This window comes from Leguminivora glycinivorella, chromosome 22 (genome assembly GCF_023078275.1).
Source record: "Leguminivora glycinivorella isolate SPB_JAAS2020 chromosome 22, LegGlyc_1.1, whole genome shotgun sequence".
NCBI classification, from domain to species: domain Eukaryota; kingdom Metazoa; phylum Arthropoda; class Insecta; order Lepidoptera; family Tortricidae; genus Leguminivora; species Leguminivora glycinivorella.
Window position 1 is genome coordinate 15,063,630 of NC_062992.1, and position 18,949 is coordinate 15,082,578.

At 42.8% G+C, this 18,949-nt stretch overlaps 1 protein-coding gene across 1 annotated transcript; it reads left to right on the forward strand.

Annotated features, from left to right (window-relative positions):
* Nucleotides 1-1,538: 1,538 nt before the first annotated feature.
* On the forward strand, nucleotides 1,539-14,589 carry LOC125237796 (protein LTV1 homolog). The gene is made up of 11 exons (XM_048144982.1): nucleotides 1,539-1,656; nucleotides 1,739-1,897; nucleotides 2,172-2,291; nucleotides 2,524-2,677; nucleotides 7,941-8,063; nucleotides 9,704-9,810; nucleotides 10,051-10,182; nucleotides 12,304-12,461; nucleotides 13,309-13,456; nucleotides 13,583-13,773; nucleotides 14,363-14,589. Exons 1-11 carry the CDS (start codon nucleotides 1,654-1,656, stop codon nucleotides 14,538-14,540), a joined length of 1,473 nt encoding a protein of 490 aa, XP_048000939.1. The 5' UTR covers nucleotides 1,539-1,653; the 3' UTR covers nucleotides 14,541-14,589.
* Nucleotides 14,590-18,949: the final 4,360 nt, after the last annotated feature.

Below are 18,949 nucleotides of genomic sequence, written 5' to 3' on the forward strand. Positions count from 1 at the left end.
GCCCGCCACTTCGCTTTTTGGACACTTTTATTATTGTTCTGCATGGGAGCACCATCTGTCCGGAGCTCGGCCTGCGGCCTCGCGTGCTAGGGAGCCTCCCGGAGACGCTCCGGGCCTTCGGCCCTACGCGGAGCTCGGCCTTCGGTACTCGCTAGGTTTTGAAGCTCAGCGTTGGGCCTCCGGCCCGCCGCTTCGCTTTTTAGAAACTTTTATTATTGTTCTTCGTGGGAGCACCATCTGTCCGGAGCTCGGCCTGCGGCCTCGCGTGCTTGGGATCCTCTCGGAGACGCTCCGGGCCTTCGGCCCTACGCGGAGCTCGGCCTCCGGCCTTCGCTGGGTTTCAAACTCAGCGTTGGGCCTCCGGCCCGCCGCTTCGCTTTTTAGACACTTTTATTATTGTTCTGCATGGGAGCACTGCATGTCCGGAGCTCGGCCTGCGGCCTCGCGTGCTTGGGAGCCTCTCGTAGACGCTCCGGGCCTTCGGCCCTACGCGGAGCTCGGCCTTCGGCCTTCGCTGGGTTTTGAAGCTCAGCGTTGGGCCTCCGGCCCGCCGCTTCACTTTTTAGACCCTTTTATTATTGTTCTTCGTGGGAGCACTGTCTGTCCAGAGCTCGGCCTGCGGCCTCGCGTGCTTGGGAACCTCTCGGAGACGCTCCGGGCCTTCGGCCATCGCTGGGTTTCAAAGCTCAGCGTTGGGCCTCCGGCCCGCCGCTTCGCTTTTTAGACACTTTTATTATTGTTCTGCATGGGAGCACTGTCTGTCCGGAGCTCGGCCTGCGGCCTCGCGTACTTGGGAGCCTCTCAGAGACGCTCCGGGCCTTCGGCCCTACGTGGAGCTCGGCCTTCGGCCTTCGCTATTTTAGTTACTAACTATGCCCTCCTCAATAGCGGTGGTCCACACAACGTTTCACGATATCCATCGCGGCTGTGTCCCTGACGCAGCCTACCTTAATTTTTTTGATTATACAAATCTTTGATTTATTGACATCAAAAAATTTACATTATAATTATTTTCCAATTCTTTGAAATATATCGAAACCCTAGTTTGAATATAACACTAAAATAATATAAGAAGTAATAAAGTCAGGTAATATACAGATAAAAATACTACTACTATGGTAACCTCATTAACACTGGCAACACGTGCGAGAGGGACACCAGCCCAAACAATGCCCTCTCATGTGGACCGTTTTCGCTAGTCTGATACGATCACCTTTCTGTCTCAGTGATAAGGTTCAATTTAGTATGGCAAAAAATGTGATTCCACAATCTAGTTTAATAATTCTAAATCTATGTATTTATCATGTTGGTTAACTTGGCCAAAATGGCTCTGACAGCGTTCTACAACCTTCACATTATTGTACAAATACTAATTTTCTGCATGATTTATAAAATACACAGGTATTTTATCTTACATTTGATATTGAAATATTAATTTCAAATAAGAAATTATGTAGTTGTTATAAAACTCAGTTTTATACACTGAAATTTAAAAAAAGAAATTATATGCTTCTTTATAACATGGTCATTACTCTGAACGACTTCAAATCACTCTTCCTTTGTCACTGACATTTGCCAAAACAACACATGTTTTGTGCATTTTCGTGTATTATTTCTATTTCCCGTGACTCTAACTAAAGCAAGGCTTTCAAGATGGTATAAACAACTATAGTTTCTATTTATGTTACTAAATTACGCATTCACTATTAGTCTAACCACGAAATTCTAACATTTACAGCCTAAAACCAAGAAGAAGTTCATAGACCGAAAGAAGGCAGTAACGTTCAACTTAGTGCACAGGTCGCAGCGGGATCCCCTGGCCGCCGACGAGAGCGCCCCGCAGCGGGTGCTGGTGCCCGTCAGCGCCGCAGTACCGCCGAGGAAAGAAAAGGAACCTGTCAGTTACTTTGTAACCTAAGATATTTTTATAAAATTAATTAGAATAAGTGATGGCGAACATAACGTTACGTTAAATTAAATCATGTGCCTACATATATTGTCAGCTAGTTTAATACATGTAAGTTTTAAGTATCTACTCTGTAAAGAGATATTTTAATTTCAAAACTATTTTAGAAAGTAATTGTTTGTGAAGAGTCAAGGTGTTATTGTTATGATTTTCATAGAAAAAGAAGTTTCCACTCACTCTCATTTCACTTTGGCTGTTGTTACAGGAGCTAACTCCCGAGCAGCGCAGAGAGGAGCAGCGCAAGTACGGCGTCTACTTCGACGATGACTACAACTACCTGCAGCATCTCAAGGACACCAAGGAGGTCACGCTCGTTCTGCAGCCCGTGAGTCTGGATAATTTTATCTTTATTGTCTAGCAGTAGTGGCTGGTGAAAATTTCGTTGATTTCTTCATTATTTACTATTTGCTCTTTTTGTTATTTACTATTTTGATGCCCAGAAATGTAGCCAGACCTCCTGGCAAAGTGTTTTAATAAAAAATTGTTGTGTGGTTTGTCGACTTTGAGAAATTGCCATCCTCGAAAACTACTTACGAACAAATTTTTATTAATTTTAGAAAGCAACACATAAACGGAAAGAGAAGTCGCAGCCATCAGGCGAGGAGGATGAGCCAGTAATCCCTGTTGTGGAGAAGCTGAATCTGCCAAGCTCCGTGTTCGCATCCGCTGTCGAGGAAGACGTGGGTTTACTCAACAAAGCTGCTACACAAGGTACCTTGGTCTAACAACCATTGACTTTAATCAACTCTCCGGTTTCCAATAACCCTGTTGCAGTCTGTCTGTATTGGCCCTACAAATTACTATCAAAATACCTTTACGTTTAGTTTTGTAAATGTTTCCTTTATAATGGACTAGCTTTTACCCGCGGCTTCGCCCGCGTAATAAAAGTATTCATTAAGATTTTCATTTGAATCCTTAGGTTTCTCTGTAGGTATATTTATCTGCGATTATTTCGATTGCACATAATACTTTTGCTTGCAATGATTGTAGAAATATTACACATCGACCACAGCGTAGGTAATTCTATATACGCTGGGGAAACCTTTATAAACATCCCACATAGCCCGTATTTCGACACTATGATCGGTGGGTAAAAAGTACTTTTTTCTAATCTCTCTTACAATTTTTTACATTTTGCTTATACTTATCGCAAACGTAATCTTCAAGCAAGCAAACAACGATCGTCTTAGAGCACATTGATTGTAAGAGACCGCCGACCGATTATCCGTATCCCTCTAACGATACCCATATTATCCGTATCCGTATCCGTATCCCTATCCCTATCGCTATCGCTATCGCTATCGCTATCGCTATCGCTATCGCTATCCCTATCGCTATCCCTATCCCTATCCCTTATCAAGATGTTTAATGATATAACACTTTAAGTTCTCGCGCTTTGTACATATATTTAAAGTCACATACAGGTCGAACGCGATTAATTAACATTATTTTTACCTTTTTTCCCAACGTTTCGGCCAGGTTGCACTGGCCGTGGTCGCGGAAGACTGACGTCCCAGCAAAATGTCACCGGAGATGTAAACAATACAAAACTACCCGATATTAATTTATATAAATGTTCGGGGTAGACAAATAAATATAATCTACCCGCTTTTAGTTAATGTTTATTTCCCACCATGTTTATTTTAAAGGTAAAAATAATGTTAATTAATCGCGTTCGACCTGTATGTGACTTTAAATATATGTTTAATGATTTCTTATCAAGTGCTAAAATATAAAGTTTCATGGTTTTATCTTTTAAAATTAAGAAATCCCATACAAACTTTCAACCTCTTTTTCAACCCCTTCATCCCTTTTTTTCGAAATAAAAAGTAGCCTATGTTTTGTCTCAGGGTCTAAAGATTGTCTGTTCCAAATTTCATCAAAATCGGCTGCGTGGTTTAAGCGGGAAAGCGTAACAGACAGACAGACAGAGTTACTTTCGCATTTATAATATTATATATGGAATATGGATTATATGGATATGGATATATGGATTATATGGATGGATGGATGGATATATATGGATTATATAGATATATGGATATGGATGGATTAGAGATGGGCCGAATACGGACTTTGCCGAATACGAATATTCGGCCGAACATTCGGTTCAGCTGTTACCGAGCCGAATATTCGGTTCCACCATATTTTAAATCCTGGCTTAGCCCACTTGACCCTACCAGGTGTTATAACACTGATTCTTTTTAGGGTTCCGTAGTCAACTAGGAACCCTTATAGTTTCGCCATGTCTGTCTGTCCGTCCGTCCGTCCGTCCGTCCGTCCGTCCGTCCGTCCGTCCGTCCGTCCGTCCGTCCGTCCGTCCGTCCGTCCGTCCGTCCGTCCGTCCGTCCGCGGATAATCTCAGTAACCGTAAGCACTAGAAAGCTGAAACTTGGTACCAATATGTATATCAATCACGCCAACAAAGTGCAAAAATAAAAAATGGAAAAAAATGTTTTATTAGGGTACCCCCCCTACATGCAAAGTGGGGGCTGATATTTTTTTTCATTCCAACCCCAACGTGTGATATATTGTTGGATAGGTATTTAAAAATGAATAAGGGTTTACTAAGATTGTTTTTTGATAATATTAATATTTTCGGAAATAATCGCTCCTAAAGGAAAAAAAAGTGTGTCCCCCCCCCTCTAACTTTTGAACCATATGTTTAAAAAATATGAAAAAAATCACAAAAGTAGAACTTTATTAAGACTTTCTAGGAAAATTGTTTTGAACTTGATAGGTTCAGTAGTTTTTGAGAAAAATACGAAAAACTACGGAACCCTACACTGAGCGTGGCCCGACACGCTCTTGTTTTGCATTTAGCTAATACAATATGGAAATTTATTTCTGAAATAAATGATATTTAATTTAATTTAGGGTTATCTGGGTTAAAGTTAAAAACTTTTCAATGATTGGTAATGGGTATTAAGGCCCTTAATGTTCCTATAATTTAGTGCATAAGAAAATTTTGGTTTTTGTTTCTTAAGCTACATTATTTTTACTGATTTACATAATTATTGTAGGTATTTATATTTTAACGCATTTTTAACTGCCTTTGGCTGCTAATAATGCTGAAATAGGATGTCATTATCCGATGAATTACGAAGATGTAGATGTAGTGTAGGGACGCCCGGCCGGAGGCAGGCAGGCTGTCGATCACTTGTGTTCATTCAACCCAGTTCCCTAGAGTTGGAGCTGCAGGTTACTGTTCCGGCAGCATTCTCACACTTCCTTCTTCAAATCTTCTCGTTTTCCTGCAGAAGAAAAAGGACATCTTTTAATTCGACATCCTTGAGTTCTACTCCTAGTCTGTCTCTACCAAATGTATTATATCGCGGTGCCGCATACATAATACATTCCGCTAACAAATGTAGGCTTGTTTCCTCCATGCCACAATGTGGACAGGATTCGTCATCTCTTATTCCTATTACCTTGAGCCTTGAGGTGTCTATTGAGAGTGTTGAATTACGAAACAACTTACGCTATTTATTTACTTTGTTTATTCGGTTAATATTCGGCAACATAACCGAACTATTCGGCCGAATACGAACATTGAAAAACATGCCGAATATGCCGAATACCGAATATTCGGCTGCATTTGCTGTTTTCATCTAAATATATAAAAGAAGAAGCTGACTGACTGACTGACTGACTGACTGACTGACTGACTGACTGACTGACTGACATATCAACGCACAGCCGAAACCGCTGGTCCTAGAGATTTCAAATTTGGTACGTAGGTTCCCTATATAGTGTAGAGGAGCACTAAGAAAGGATTTTCCAAAATTCACCTCCTAAGGGGGTCAAATGGGGGTTCAAAGTTTGTATGGGGAAACAAGATTAGTTTGACTAATTTATTCGAAACTTCACAGGAAGATTCCTTAAGACATATGACTGAATACGTGTTTCAGGTTTTTTGAAAATTTAACCCCTAAAAGGGTGAAAAGGGGGTGATAAAGTCAAAAAATCAATATGGGTATCGTTTTTATGGTTTATCAGGTCGCTGATCACGATAAATACAACGTTTTTAAAATCTAACGAGGCGGAAGTGAAATACCTTCTCCCCTGTAGTGGTGCAATGGGGTTTAAATATCAAAAAAATATATAAAAGAGGATATTGACTGACTGACCGACATATCAACGCACAGCCGAAACCGCTGGTCCTAGAGACGTCAAATTTGTCAAGTAGGTTCCTTATATAGTGTAGAGGAGCACTAAGAAAGAATTTTCCAAAATTCACTTCCTAAGGGGGTCAAATGGGGGTTCAAAGTTTGTATGGGGAAACAAGATTAGTTTGACTATTTTATTCGAAACTTCACAGGAAGATTCCTTAAGACATATGGCTGACTACGTGTTTCAGGTTTTTTGAAAATTTAACCCCTAAAAGGGTGAAAAGGGGGTGATAAAGTCAAAAAATCAATATGGGTATCGTTTTTATGGTTTATCGGGTCGCTGATCACGATAAACACAACGTTTTTAAAATCTAACGAGGCGGAAGTGAAATACCTTCTCCCCTGTTGTGGTGCAATGGGGTTTAAATATATAAAAGAAGATATTGACTGACTGATTGACATATCAACACACAGCCGAAACTGTTGGTCCTAGAGATTTCAAATTTGGCACATAGGTTCCTTATATGGCGTAGAGGAGCACTAAGAAAGGATTTTTCAAAATTCTCCTCTTAAAAGGGTGAAATGGGGGTTCAAAGTTTGTATGGGGAAACAAGATTAGTTTGACTATTTTATTCGAAACTTCACAGGAGGATTTCTAAAGAAATTTGACCCCTAAAGGGGTGCAAAGGGGGTAAAGTCAAAAGCACAATATGGGTATCGTTTTTATGGTTTATCGGGTCGCTGATCACGATAAATACAACGATTTTAAAATTTAATGAGGTGGAAAAGAAATATTCTCCCCTGTTGTTGTGCAATGAGGTTAAAATATCCAAAATAGCCATAAGTATAGCTTTAGTTTTTATCTTTACTTCTGGTTCAAGAGATTTCAAATTAACACGGAAGTTCCTTAGAGGAGCACTAAGAAAGGATTTTTTATAGTTCACCTCCTAGCATGATAATTTGACAGGGGAAAGGACAGGGACAGGAACGGGATAGGGTTAGGGATAGGGATAGGGATAGAGACAGGGACAGGGACAGGGACAGGGACAGGGACAGGGACAGGGTCAGGGACAGGGACAGGGACAGGGACAGGGACAGGGACAGGGACAGGGACAGGGACAGGGACAGGGACAGGGACAGGGACAGGGACAGGGAAAGGGACAGGGACAGGGACAGGGACGGAACGGGATAGGGTTAGGGATAGGGATAGGGATAGGGATAGAAATAGGGGACGGGGACGGGGATAAAATGCAGGTGGCTCAAAGGGAAGGTATTAGTAAGTAGGCATCGGCGAGTATCCTGCATCCGTAATAACTATTACATTCAATGTGCTGTAAGAAGATCGTTGTTTGCTTGCCTTTTATATGTTTACGTTTGCAATAAGTATAAGCAAAATGGAAAAAATTGTAAGCGATAATGCAAGGAAGTACTTTCTACCCTACCGACCATAGCGTCGAGATACTGGCTATGTGGGTTGTATGAAGTTTCCCCAGTATAAATATTTAAATAGGTAAAATACATACATATTCGTACCTACTACCTACGCTGTGGTCGCTTTGTAACAATTCTACAATCATTGCAAGAATTTATTTTAAAGCAATAGTAATATGTGTAAGGTACAGTCAGCCAAAACCGGACCGTACAGCAAATAGATCAGTTACAATGGCCCTCCAGTCGAGAATTGCCCCGCTTTACCTTAATCGAAATAATCGCGGACATCTGTACCTACAAAGAAACCTACGGATCCAAATGAAAATCTTATTTTTTGTAAACGTTTCAATAAGAATACTTTTATTACGCGGGCGAAGCCGCGGGTAAAAGCTAGTTTGATATATTTGTTTATATGATGATAAAATGTGTAGGATTGTGCCTGGACCTGGACCCGGAAGTGGTAGCGGCGCTGGACGAGGACTTTGACTTCGAGGACCCGCAGAATGAGCTGGAGGACAACTTCATCGAGCTGGCCATGGGGGAAGGAGCGGACGGTGAGTTTTGTACATCCTTCTAGATTGTTAAGAAAGATGAACGTTTGTACGGCGAACAAGTTAATTTATACAAAGCTAGTAATTAAAAACCTAAACTTATTTCTAATCTGAAACTTAAATTTAATCAGTTATCGCCATACATCGGGGTTTTCGGAGCGGGAACGTTTGACATTAGCCAAAGAGTAGGTATTTACTTAAAAACAGATCTTACTCTAGCAGGTTTCTACCGAATGAATAATTGATTGAAAAATAAATAAAGATCAATCATACATATAGGTACATATTTTTAACCGACTTCAAAAAAGGAGGAGGTTCTCAATTCGACTGAATGTTTTTTTTTTATTTTTTATTTATTTTTTTTTTTGTATGTATGTTACTCGATATCTCCGAGAATCGTGGACCGATTTTCAAAATTTTTTTTTTGATCGAACCGGTATAACCCCGAGATGGTCCCATTGGCACCAAGTCTGGGTCTGATGATGGGATCCTGGAGAAATTGAGGGAACTCTTCAAATGTTATAGGCACATGTAATGTTTTTAGTCTATTTTTCAAAGGTACACCAGTATTTACGTCTGATGGTAATAATTTTATGTGGCTGAGCTGATGATGGAAGGTCAACTCCTCAATGGCTAGGAGTTAAAGGATAATTCTTTCACTACTGTACATGTATTCGGACTGATACATATAATATCACTAGGAACCACTAAAAATCAACAAATAAATAAACTTTTTAAAAAAAATAAAACCGCCTTCAAAAATAAGCGCGTTACAAAACACGGAGAAACTAAAAAGCCAAAAATAATAAACCTTTCAATTCAGATTTCTTATCGTATTGCAATAAGCTAAACATCCAAATTATAAACAAATCAATTATTTTTGGAGTCGGTACCAGCCTGTGTATGGTTGGGTGGGGCAAACAGGCAATAGCAAGGCGACGAATAGGTCTGGTACCGACTACAAAAATAATTGATTTGTTTATAATTTGGATGTTTAGCTTATTGCAATACGATAAGAAATCTGAATTGAAAGGTTTATTATTTTTGGCTTTTTAGTTTCTCCGTGTTTTGTAACGCGCTTATTTTTTATAATGGCCATTCATTATCAATCTCTTCAGTTAAGTCTATTCATTTATAAATAAGAAAATTCTTCATAGTTTATTCTGAAAATCGTGTCAACTATTAAATTTACAGCAAGTAATTAATTAAAGTTATTTTTATTGTTATCTTATAAGAAGAGATCGGATTTTTGTGCGTCATCTCATACTAAAAGTCATTAAAATTTCGTAAGTCACTAAGAATGTCGCAAATCCGTCCGATCTCTGCTTAAAAGTTATAAGACTTTTACGGAAATTAAAATAAAACTTTGTCACAAATTGTATACAACTCGCAGAGAGGTAATTATTCATTAAGCATAATATGATATTTTCTTAGACTAACATATCTGTTTATCTCTACTCTTTTTCAAATCATTCCCGCTCCGAAAACCGCGATGTATGGTTATCGCCAACCGCGCGATACTTCATCTAGTGGTCAAATGAGCTCTCGTGTCGTGGATGTGAGCTGCAACTTCGTTGGTCGGTTTGCTTGTCGCGTAAACACGTATTTTCGGTAAAAACGTTACCTATTTTGTTTATGGTCAGATGGCGAGGAGTATGAAGAAGACGATGAAGACGCCGACAGCGTGTCCGGCGACTCCGGCCAGGCCTTCGCCTCCGACCTCGACTCGGACGACGACACCGACCCACAGGTACACATGTACACTCTCGGCAACTTTCACCTACACGTTGTGATAGTGTAGTGACAGGTTACTAGCCCATCGCTCACACCACAATTACAAATCCAGAACAGTCGACTTCTACAATAGGGTGGTGAAATTCTTAACCCGTCACGACTCAGGAGTCAAGCAGTGCGTCTTTGCGTTTACGAGTGTCTAATACAGAGTGATGTATAATTGTATGTTTGCATTTACGCATGTGTTTGTTATCAGGAGGGCCGCCGGCTGGCAGCGTGGGACAGCGACAAACACGACACCAAGTCCCGGTTCTCGCAGTACTCCATGTCGTCCAGCGTCATCAGGAGGAACCAGGGCCTGACGCTGCTCGATGACCGCTTCGAGAAGGTAACTACTTCAACGTTCTTGACCCTCTAGAACATTCTAGCGTGCGAAGCGAGCAGCAGTGGACAGTACGACAATCAAACGTGAGGTATGCTTATGTTGAACAGTGCTCACTTGAAATTAGAATTAATTAATACAGAGCTGTGTCTCTCAACTTAACACGTTGGAGGCGAGTTTCCGAAGTCTCGAGGTGACGCTTATGGTACATTTTTCATGATCGTCTTCTTCGTCAAGATCCTCAGTGGAGTCTTTTTCCAACAAAACCGCAAGTTTTAGGGAACATCAAGATTCTGTCATGGATTATTTATGCAGTATCCAAAAGTATTGGCAGGGTGCAAAGCGGGTGGAGGGGGTAGCTAAAACGATCACAGCGCTCACTACGGCCAAAATTGACATCTTAGTCGCTGACTTGCGCTGTCAAATCCATATTGCAGTAAACATTTTCATGTCGTTTTTGAGATAAATTTAATACGGGCCCAGTAAAATTTGTTATGGCGAATTGTAATAACTCCAGGAAAAGTAGCGACTAAATTCTACCTATTTCCAAGACCGTGGTGGAAACAAAACCGCCGTTTAAGTGAATAGTTGCCGTAAGAAGAAAAGTGTCGTCCAATCTCTGAAGTTTTACTTAAAGTGCGTAATCAATTGATACAAGTATTGAATTGAATTTACGGTGAATTTATAGTGCAAATTTTATTGGAGGTAGAAAAGCCGACGTGGAAGCCAATCCCAGTTATGTTCGAAATAATTTTTTTAGTTTCCTCATCTGTGCTCCTGTTTACAAACCGAAACGGATTGACGAAAATGCGTAAATATCGAGGTTTCAATGGGAAGAAGGAGCACGAGAACAATAGAAGCAGAAGCAGTCCATCCACTGAAAGCTTATCACATTTTAAATAAAATTCCTGAGAACTTAACTTCATCGCATTCATGATTGTATTTGATGTGATATCTGGTAAACCTCCAATATTTTCAAGTAAATGAAACAAGTTTTTGTAATGTATAATATAATTAAACGTTATTATAGCCAGTTTGTTTTTATTTTACAATAAACCCTGTACCCTGCAATGATATTTATTTACCTATATTATAGTTAGTTAGCCTATGAAAATGACAGGATAGCAGTGAACTGATCAACTATTTCAAAAGCCAATGATTTATTTATACTTTATTGTACATAGGTATAAATGGTGGAATAATGTCTTCAATCTGTAGAAAATGCCCAGCTAGCACCAATTTATTGCCTTTATTCATAGTCTCAGGTTGGAAAATGATTTCGTGAGCGATAGCACGAAACCCCGTTTTAGTCACCAGTTTGTTAATTTCTCACTGAAAACAACGATTTTAATGTTATTGGCGACAATGTTGTAATCACCATCGTCCAAAATTGTCTAATGTAGTAAAATAGCACAAGATTTCATTATTTTTTTCACAATGTTTACTTACTCCTCGCTTCACAGCGGTTACAATATTGTCACTGTCACGTGGCGTTGTCGTCGCGCACGGTCCCAATTGATTTTAAATACAGAGTGGGGCCTGTAACAAAGGCGAAGAATTGAACTCTAGGCTATTCTCCTTATACTGATCAACATTTGTTCGGCGACTTTTAAAAATAACTTGTATTTTGATTTTTATCGCCCTTAAAAGTTTTTTCTAAGAGGTAATGTATTGCGAATTCTGTTAAGTCTAAAGTGTGACAGACAACGTCAATGACAACAATAATGGCGTACATTGAAGCTAATATTTATTTTGTATGAAAAATTAAAAATTTAAAGACTTCATAATTTTTAAAAGTCACTGAACAAATGTTGATCAGTATAAGGAGAATAGCCTACAGTTCAATTCTTCGCCTTTGTTACAGGCCCCACTCTGTATATTCCTAACTTTTCACCTACTTTTGGAGGTCTCTGGGAGGCAGCGGTGAAAAGCTCAAACATGGGTAACAGTTTACTTATGAATAATTTATTTATAATTGTGGTTACGGAAGGGACTCCTAACTCAAGACCCATAACACGACTGTCTAGAGATCTTATTGTTTTATGTTTTAGATTTGCACACGTTTGAAACAGACTACTGACTGCCTATGTTTTATAGGTTAATGAAATGAATATTCGTGTCGTGTAGATGTTCGCGGAGTACGATGACACGGAGCTGGGCGCGCTGGAGTGCGAGGAGATCGAGGGCTTCATGCCCGAGTCGCACGCCGCGCTGCTCCGCGCCGCCGACGAGTTCGAGGAGTCGCGGCGGCGGCACCAGCTCGACAAGGAGCGCGAGATCGCCAGGTCACTATACAGGGTGCATGTTGATAGCGGGTCTGCGAGGGCGGCTACCAGGTCCCGTGCTGATGCGCGAAAACGGTCTTAGGAGACCTTCCCTCGATTTCAAATTAAACTAATAATACAACGTGTTTCCGGTATCACTCAAAACCTCAAACACCCCAACTGATTTTTATTTTTTTAAACTCATCTAGAGTATTCATCTTTTAATCTGATCGTTACTTTTTGTAAATTGAATTTTTAATTTTCTGTACAGCTCTACTTGACTTTTAGCTCTATACTCAATAAAATAATTGCTAACTACCATCATAAACCATAAGACTATTTATTTGTGTACGTTACTGCAACGACATAAGGTTTACCAATAGACAGCTAAGATGTCACTGTAAAACACTTTAAAGCTTTATCACAGTAAACTTCAAATTGGACAGGTAATCGCAGTAAGCAAATTTAAACCCAATATTCAAAATGACAAGGTTGTAATTAGGTACGAGTTCAATTTGTTATGACTTATGATAAACATTAAGCTTAAACTGACAAACAACGTCAAACTAGTAGCGGAAAAAATAATCGTCCAAGTAACCAGCCAGTATTAATACCCCTAAATACTGAAAATGGTAAACAACCTCTAGCAATGCGATATACACAATGTTGTATTACGAGTACAATAGAATGGGCACGTAAAAAATAACTAATAATACTAATTTAAATAAAAAATATTACCTCCATCAAGATATAGCTCAATCGATTCTACTTTCGATTCTGAACAAACTGTTTTAAGGTTTTTAGTGTTAAGTGAAACACGGTGTAGAAAGGAAAATTACAACTAATAGTAGAATTTGTTCTGTGGCAGGATTCGCCGGCTACAAGAGATCGAAGAAGAGTCAGAGGAGGAGCTGGACACGGTGGAGGTGCCGCGGGAGGAGAAGTGGGACTGCGAGACCATCCTCTCCACCTACTCCAACCTCTACAACCACCCCAAGCTCATCGAGGAGCCCAAGGTCAGCCTCACACGCTGCACATATGGATGCCATGTATCTAGTCGGTGACAAGTCAGCAATGTCCGCGTGTCTACACTTCGTAACAATGTCTTATGATATTTATTGTTATTGTCATGAATGTTGCAGAAACCGGGCAAAATCCGCATCAACCCCAAGACGGGCATCCCCAAGGACGTGCTGGAGGCCGACAACAAGCTCACGGTGAAGTCGCTGGCCAGGTTCAACGCGCTGCAGCCGCCCGCCGCCGCTGATGATGATGATGACGCCGCCACCCGCGCCGACACCGTGCTCTCCACCCTCAGTGTGCTGTCGCTACGGTTAGTTCCTAAAACACCTCGGAACCATAAAGAAAAACATATGATCGCTCACATATATGGAGCCTTGTGACACCTTGTTTTGTTCTGTATTCGAGCACTACTAAATTGTTCTTGGACACTACGAGCCTTCGGTCCTACGCGGTGCTCGGCCTCCACCTTTAGACACTTGAACTTGAGTTGCATGATTGATCAAATGATCACTGGCCTTCTGGACGCTTCGGGTCTTCGGCCCCACAAGGACCTCAGCCTTCGTTGTCGCAAGCGGAGGTCCACGCAAATTTTCTCGTCAAATACACCTACCATATATGTTTTCAAATGTTTTGCTATATACCTACCAAAAGATACTACAGGGTCTACAGGTGTTGCATGTCTCCGTTTCGCGCGTCCGATCCGAATTCTTAAAAATATGATCCGTCATAAGTCATAACCGTAGAACTATTTGTATAGTAGTTTACGCACTAGATCCGAAGAATGACAGACAAAAACCGGATGTAGCGCGTAAAGTACCATACAGATAGTTCTACGGTTATAACTTCGAATCAGATCGGTCGTAGTGCAAAACCGCTCTGATTCTATGATTTCCCCGCAGGCCCAAAGATGAGAGTCCGGAAGAGAAGAAGGAGCGCAAGCGGCTGCTGAAGGAGTTCCGCGCGGAGCGGCGCGCGGAGAAGAAGGCCAACCGCGAGGCCTTCAAGCAGGAGAAGATGCGCCAGGAGAAGATCCTGCTCAACAACCGCAACAACGTGCAGGGCAACCGCATACTCTAGGCTCTAGGCTACGCTAGCTTTACGAAACAATATATTATTATGTTATATATTACATGTTTTACTCACTGACCTCTTCATATTATTCATGATATTCATATCAATTTATTAATAATTATAATTTATTCATTAAATGTTTTTCAGTAGTATTATAACTGTTGATATGGATATCAAATGAAATGAGATTTAAGAGATGAACAGACGGAAACGCGCCCAGCGAAAAATAAATAGAAAAAATAAAGTAGAAGGAAAAAAAAAAATAAGGTAGGCTGCGTCAGGGACACAGCCGCGATGGATAACGTGAAACGTTGTGTGGACCACCGCTATTGAGGAGGGGACATAACTAACTAGCGAAGGCCGCAGGTCGAGTTGCGGACAGACAGGGCTCCCAGGCATAACAATAATAAGTGTCTAAAAAGCGAAGCGGCGGGCCGGAGGCCCAACGCTGAGCTTCAAAACCCAGCGAAGGCCGAGCTCCGCGTAGGGCCGAAGGCCCGGAGCGTCCCAGAGGCGCTCCCAAGCACGCGAGGCCGCAGGCCGAGCTGCGGACAGATAGTGCTCCCACACAGAGCAATAATAAAAGTGTCTAAAAAGCGAAGCGGTGGGCCGGAGGCCCAACGCTGAGCTTCGAACCCAGCGAAGGCCGAAGGCCGAGCTTCGCGTAGGGCCGAAGGCCCGGAGCGGCCCCGAGGCCGCAGGCCAAGTTGCGAACAGATAGTGCTCCCACACAGAGCAATAATAAAAGTGTCTAAAAAGCGAAGCGGCGGGCCGGAGGCTGAGCTTCAAACCTAGCGAAGGCCGAAGGCCGAGCTCCGCGTAGGGCCGAAGGCCCGAAGCGTCCCCGATGCGCTCCCAAGCACGTCAGGCGGCAGGCCGAGCTGCGGACAGATAGTGCTTGGGAGCACTATCTGTCCGCAGCTCGGCCCAGAGCAACATTAATGAAAGTGTCTAAAAAGCGAAGCGGTGGGTCGGAGGCCCAACGCTGAGCTTCAAACCCAGCGAAGGCCGAGCTCCGCGTAGGGCCGAAGGCCCGGAGCGTCCCCCAGGCGCTCCCAAGCACGCGAGGCCGCACAGGCCGAGCTGCGGACAAATAGTGCTCCCACACAGAGTAATAATAAAAGTGTCTAAAAAGCGAAGCGGTGGGCCGGAGGCCCAACGCTGAGCTTCGAAACCCAGCGAAGGCCGAAGGCCGAGCTCCGCATAGGGCTGAAGGCCCGGTGCGGCCCCGAGGCCGAAGGCCGAGTTGCGGACAGATAGTGCTCCCACACAGAGCAATAATAAAAGTTTCTACAAAGCGAAGCGGTGGGCCGGAGACCCAACGCTGAGCTTCGAAACCCAGCGAAGGCCGAAGGCCGAGCTCCGCGTAGGGCCGAAGGACCGGAGCGTCCCCGATGCGCTCCCAAGCACGCGAGGCCTTAAACGAATCGAAAGAGACAAGATTGCTTCGGTATGTTATATGCGGCCGCCGGTGCCATATATACATTCTAATGCATATTTGAGGAGATGAATACGTTTTACTATAGAAAATGTATATTTATAGTAATCTTTATTAGTTAGTCTCAGTATTTTTTTTTTTTTAGTGATTTTTGTCGGTTTTATGCTTTAATTTTTGCATACGATTGCCTCAAACGAATGGAAAGAGTCACGATTGCCGACAAGTTTCAGTACATTTGCCAGCAGCTTATTAGTTAATCTTAGTGTTTTAAGTAATTTTTGACAGTTTTATGCTTTAATTTTTGCATACGATGTCCTCAAATATGAACAATCACTAAATTTTAGTAAAAAATGCCACATTATTGAATTTTTCCAGCTGGTCATAAATAAATATGTTAGTTTTTTATAATATTTCGATAATTCAGCACTAGATCTGTCTAACAATACCATTTTATGGTACAGCACAATACAATTTTTGTGAGTAATTGCTAAACAAACACTACAAAAAACGTCATTTTTGGCCCGAATGGAACGATTTACCGCAAATGTGGCGCCACCTGTAGCAGCCAATTATATATGTCCGAGTAATGGCTACTTTCCTCTATACGGTCATATTAAAATTGTCTATGTAGGTATTATAGTCACAGAGATATAAGCCGCCGCGCCATAACACTTTTTGTTACACCTGGTTTTCGGCCCGGTCACTCTACTACGGGTTTTTTTTTTTTTTTAAGACGTTCACCTAACGTTTTACGTCAAAACGAATGGAACAAATTACGCTGATAACAAATTATACACGTCCACAAATAGAAAAACGACCAGGGGCCCGTTTCTCGAAAGGCCTTGTATTACAAGAGTGTTTCCATGACATCCCATACGATTTGACAGTTCGCGCACTTGTAACACAAGGCTTCTACCTTTCGAGACACGGGCCCCTGCTCAGAAAAAAAATAAAAACTAACGAAATAAATCCACAAGTATAATTTTGTATAATAATGAGTCCGGTAGATGGCACTGATCATTCAAAAGGCTCTAGATAGAACACGCTATTAAAATGTTTTTACAAATAACCCAGGCATTCGACGGATTCAGTGGTTAAGTAAGGTTCGGAGTTAGGTTAGGTCTGAGTTAGGTTAGGTCTGAGTTAGGTTAGGTCTGAGTTAGGTTAGGTCTGAGTTAGGTTAGGTCTGAGTTAGGTTAGGTCTGAGTTAGGTTAGGTCTGAGTTAGGTTAGGTCTGAGTTAGGTTAGGTCTGAGTTAGGTTAGGTCTGAGTTAGGTTAGGTCTGAGTTAGGTTAGGTCTGAGTTAGGTTAGGTCTGAGTTAGGTTAGGTCTGAGTTAGGTTAGGTCTGAGTTAGGTTAGGTCTGAGTTAGGTTAGGTCTGAGTTAGGTTAGGTCTGAGTTAGGTTAGGTCTGAGTTAGGTTAGGTCTGAGTTAGGTTAGGTCTGAGTTAGGTTAGGTCTGAGTTAGGTTAGGTCTGAGTTAGGTTAGGTCTGAGTTAGGTTAGGTCTGAGTTAGGTTAGGTTAGGTTAGGTTAGGTTAGGTTAGGTTGGGGTGCAGGGCTGGTAGACCTCCTCGTGGTGCACCCTGGGAGGGGGAGAGTAGCCGCTCAGTTGCGCGTTCGCTATTCTCCCTCTGCGAACTACCAGTCGTGGGGCGTGCAGTTGAGCTTATTGCTCCTGCGTTGACTTCAATGTCGTGTTCGTAGCTGCTCTCGTCTTGTCTCAGTCCATCTGAGGTGATAGAGGATGCAAACGTTGGAGATTGTGCGATGCTGTGTGTGCGTCGCCTATACCGCAAACTTGGCCCGTGGGTGCCAGGAGCGGGGGCCGCCTCCCCTCGGGGTGGGGGCTGCGAGGAAGAAAACCTCTATAAAAAATTACTTGCTGTGAGGGCGGTGGTTGACCCAGGTCGGCCGTCGGCCAACTCGTAACCCGGCCCGTGGGGCCGGCACGAGGGTCGCTGTCTCGGACAGGGATCGCGAGGAAGGACACCTCTTCAAAAACCACAGGAGGGAGTAGGATGACCTCTAACACCTCAGTCACCTACCTGTGTATGTCCTGCACAGTGTGAGCCGTACGTGGGGAAGACGGGATCCTGGAGGGTTGAGCCGAGCGGAGTCGGGTCAGTTACTCTCGCAACGCAACACGCCCTCTTCGGCCCTTATTTCTCGCCAAACGGTAGCCCTGCAGCTAGCCACTGCAGGGTATTTGGACACGCAACGATCATGGGATGAGACGGCGTGAGTTGCAGGCTAGATGCGAGGGGGCTGTCTGGGACAGTGGAATTCTTCCATGCTGACGGGGCAAGGGCGTGTGGAACAACTGGAGGAATAAGATCGATTCTTCCAGCCACACGTCTGTAGCTCCCGATGTCGCGTAGCAATTCCAACCCTCGTGTCTATACTTTCTGGGTAGCCTTGGTGCACATTGTGTGCATCCCCAGTGTGGGCTCCGTGGTGGGTGAGGAACACAGGAAGCGAAGTTAAAAAATTTATAAACATGGCACCAAAACGATCAAATAAAACTAGGACGAAGAAACAGGAGAAAGCAGGAGGGTGCTTCAATGACTATTGGAGCATTCTTAGACTGAGGGGCGGCAATCCACCGCCACGAGATACTAAGGGTCGATTCGTGTCTGGATCGGCACCTGACGAATCCACGGAGGCCTCAACAGGAACCTCTACGAGGTCTCAGATGAAAAAGGAGAACCGGGGATCACTGCCGGACCTACGGGTGTCGCTCACCAGATGCGACGAGCGACCCGGACTGGAGTCTGACTCATCAGCTGCCACTATGGAAACAGTGAGTTCCCGAGAAAACATAATTGTGGGAAAATACTGGCGGAAGGGTGAAAAACGGCCCGCTGATGACGGTATCTCGGATACTGACAGTGACGTGGCGCCCGTAGACGAGATGCTGGCTAAGAGAAAGCCGTTCTTAAAGGCGATGTCTAAACGAGGCAGGGGTCGGCCACCGAC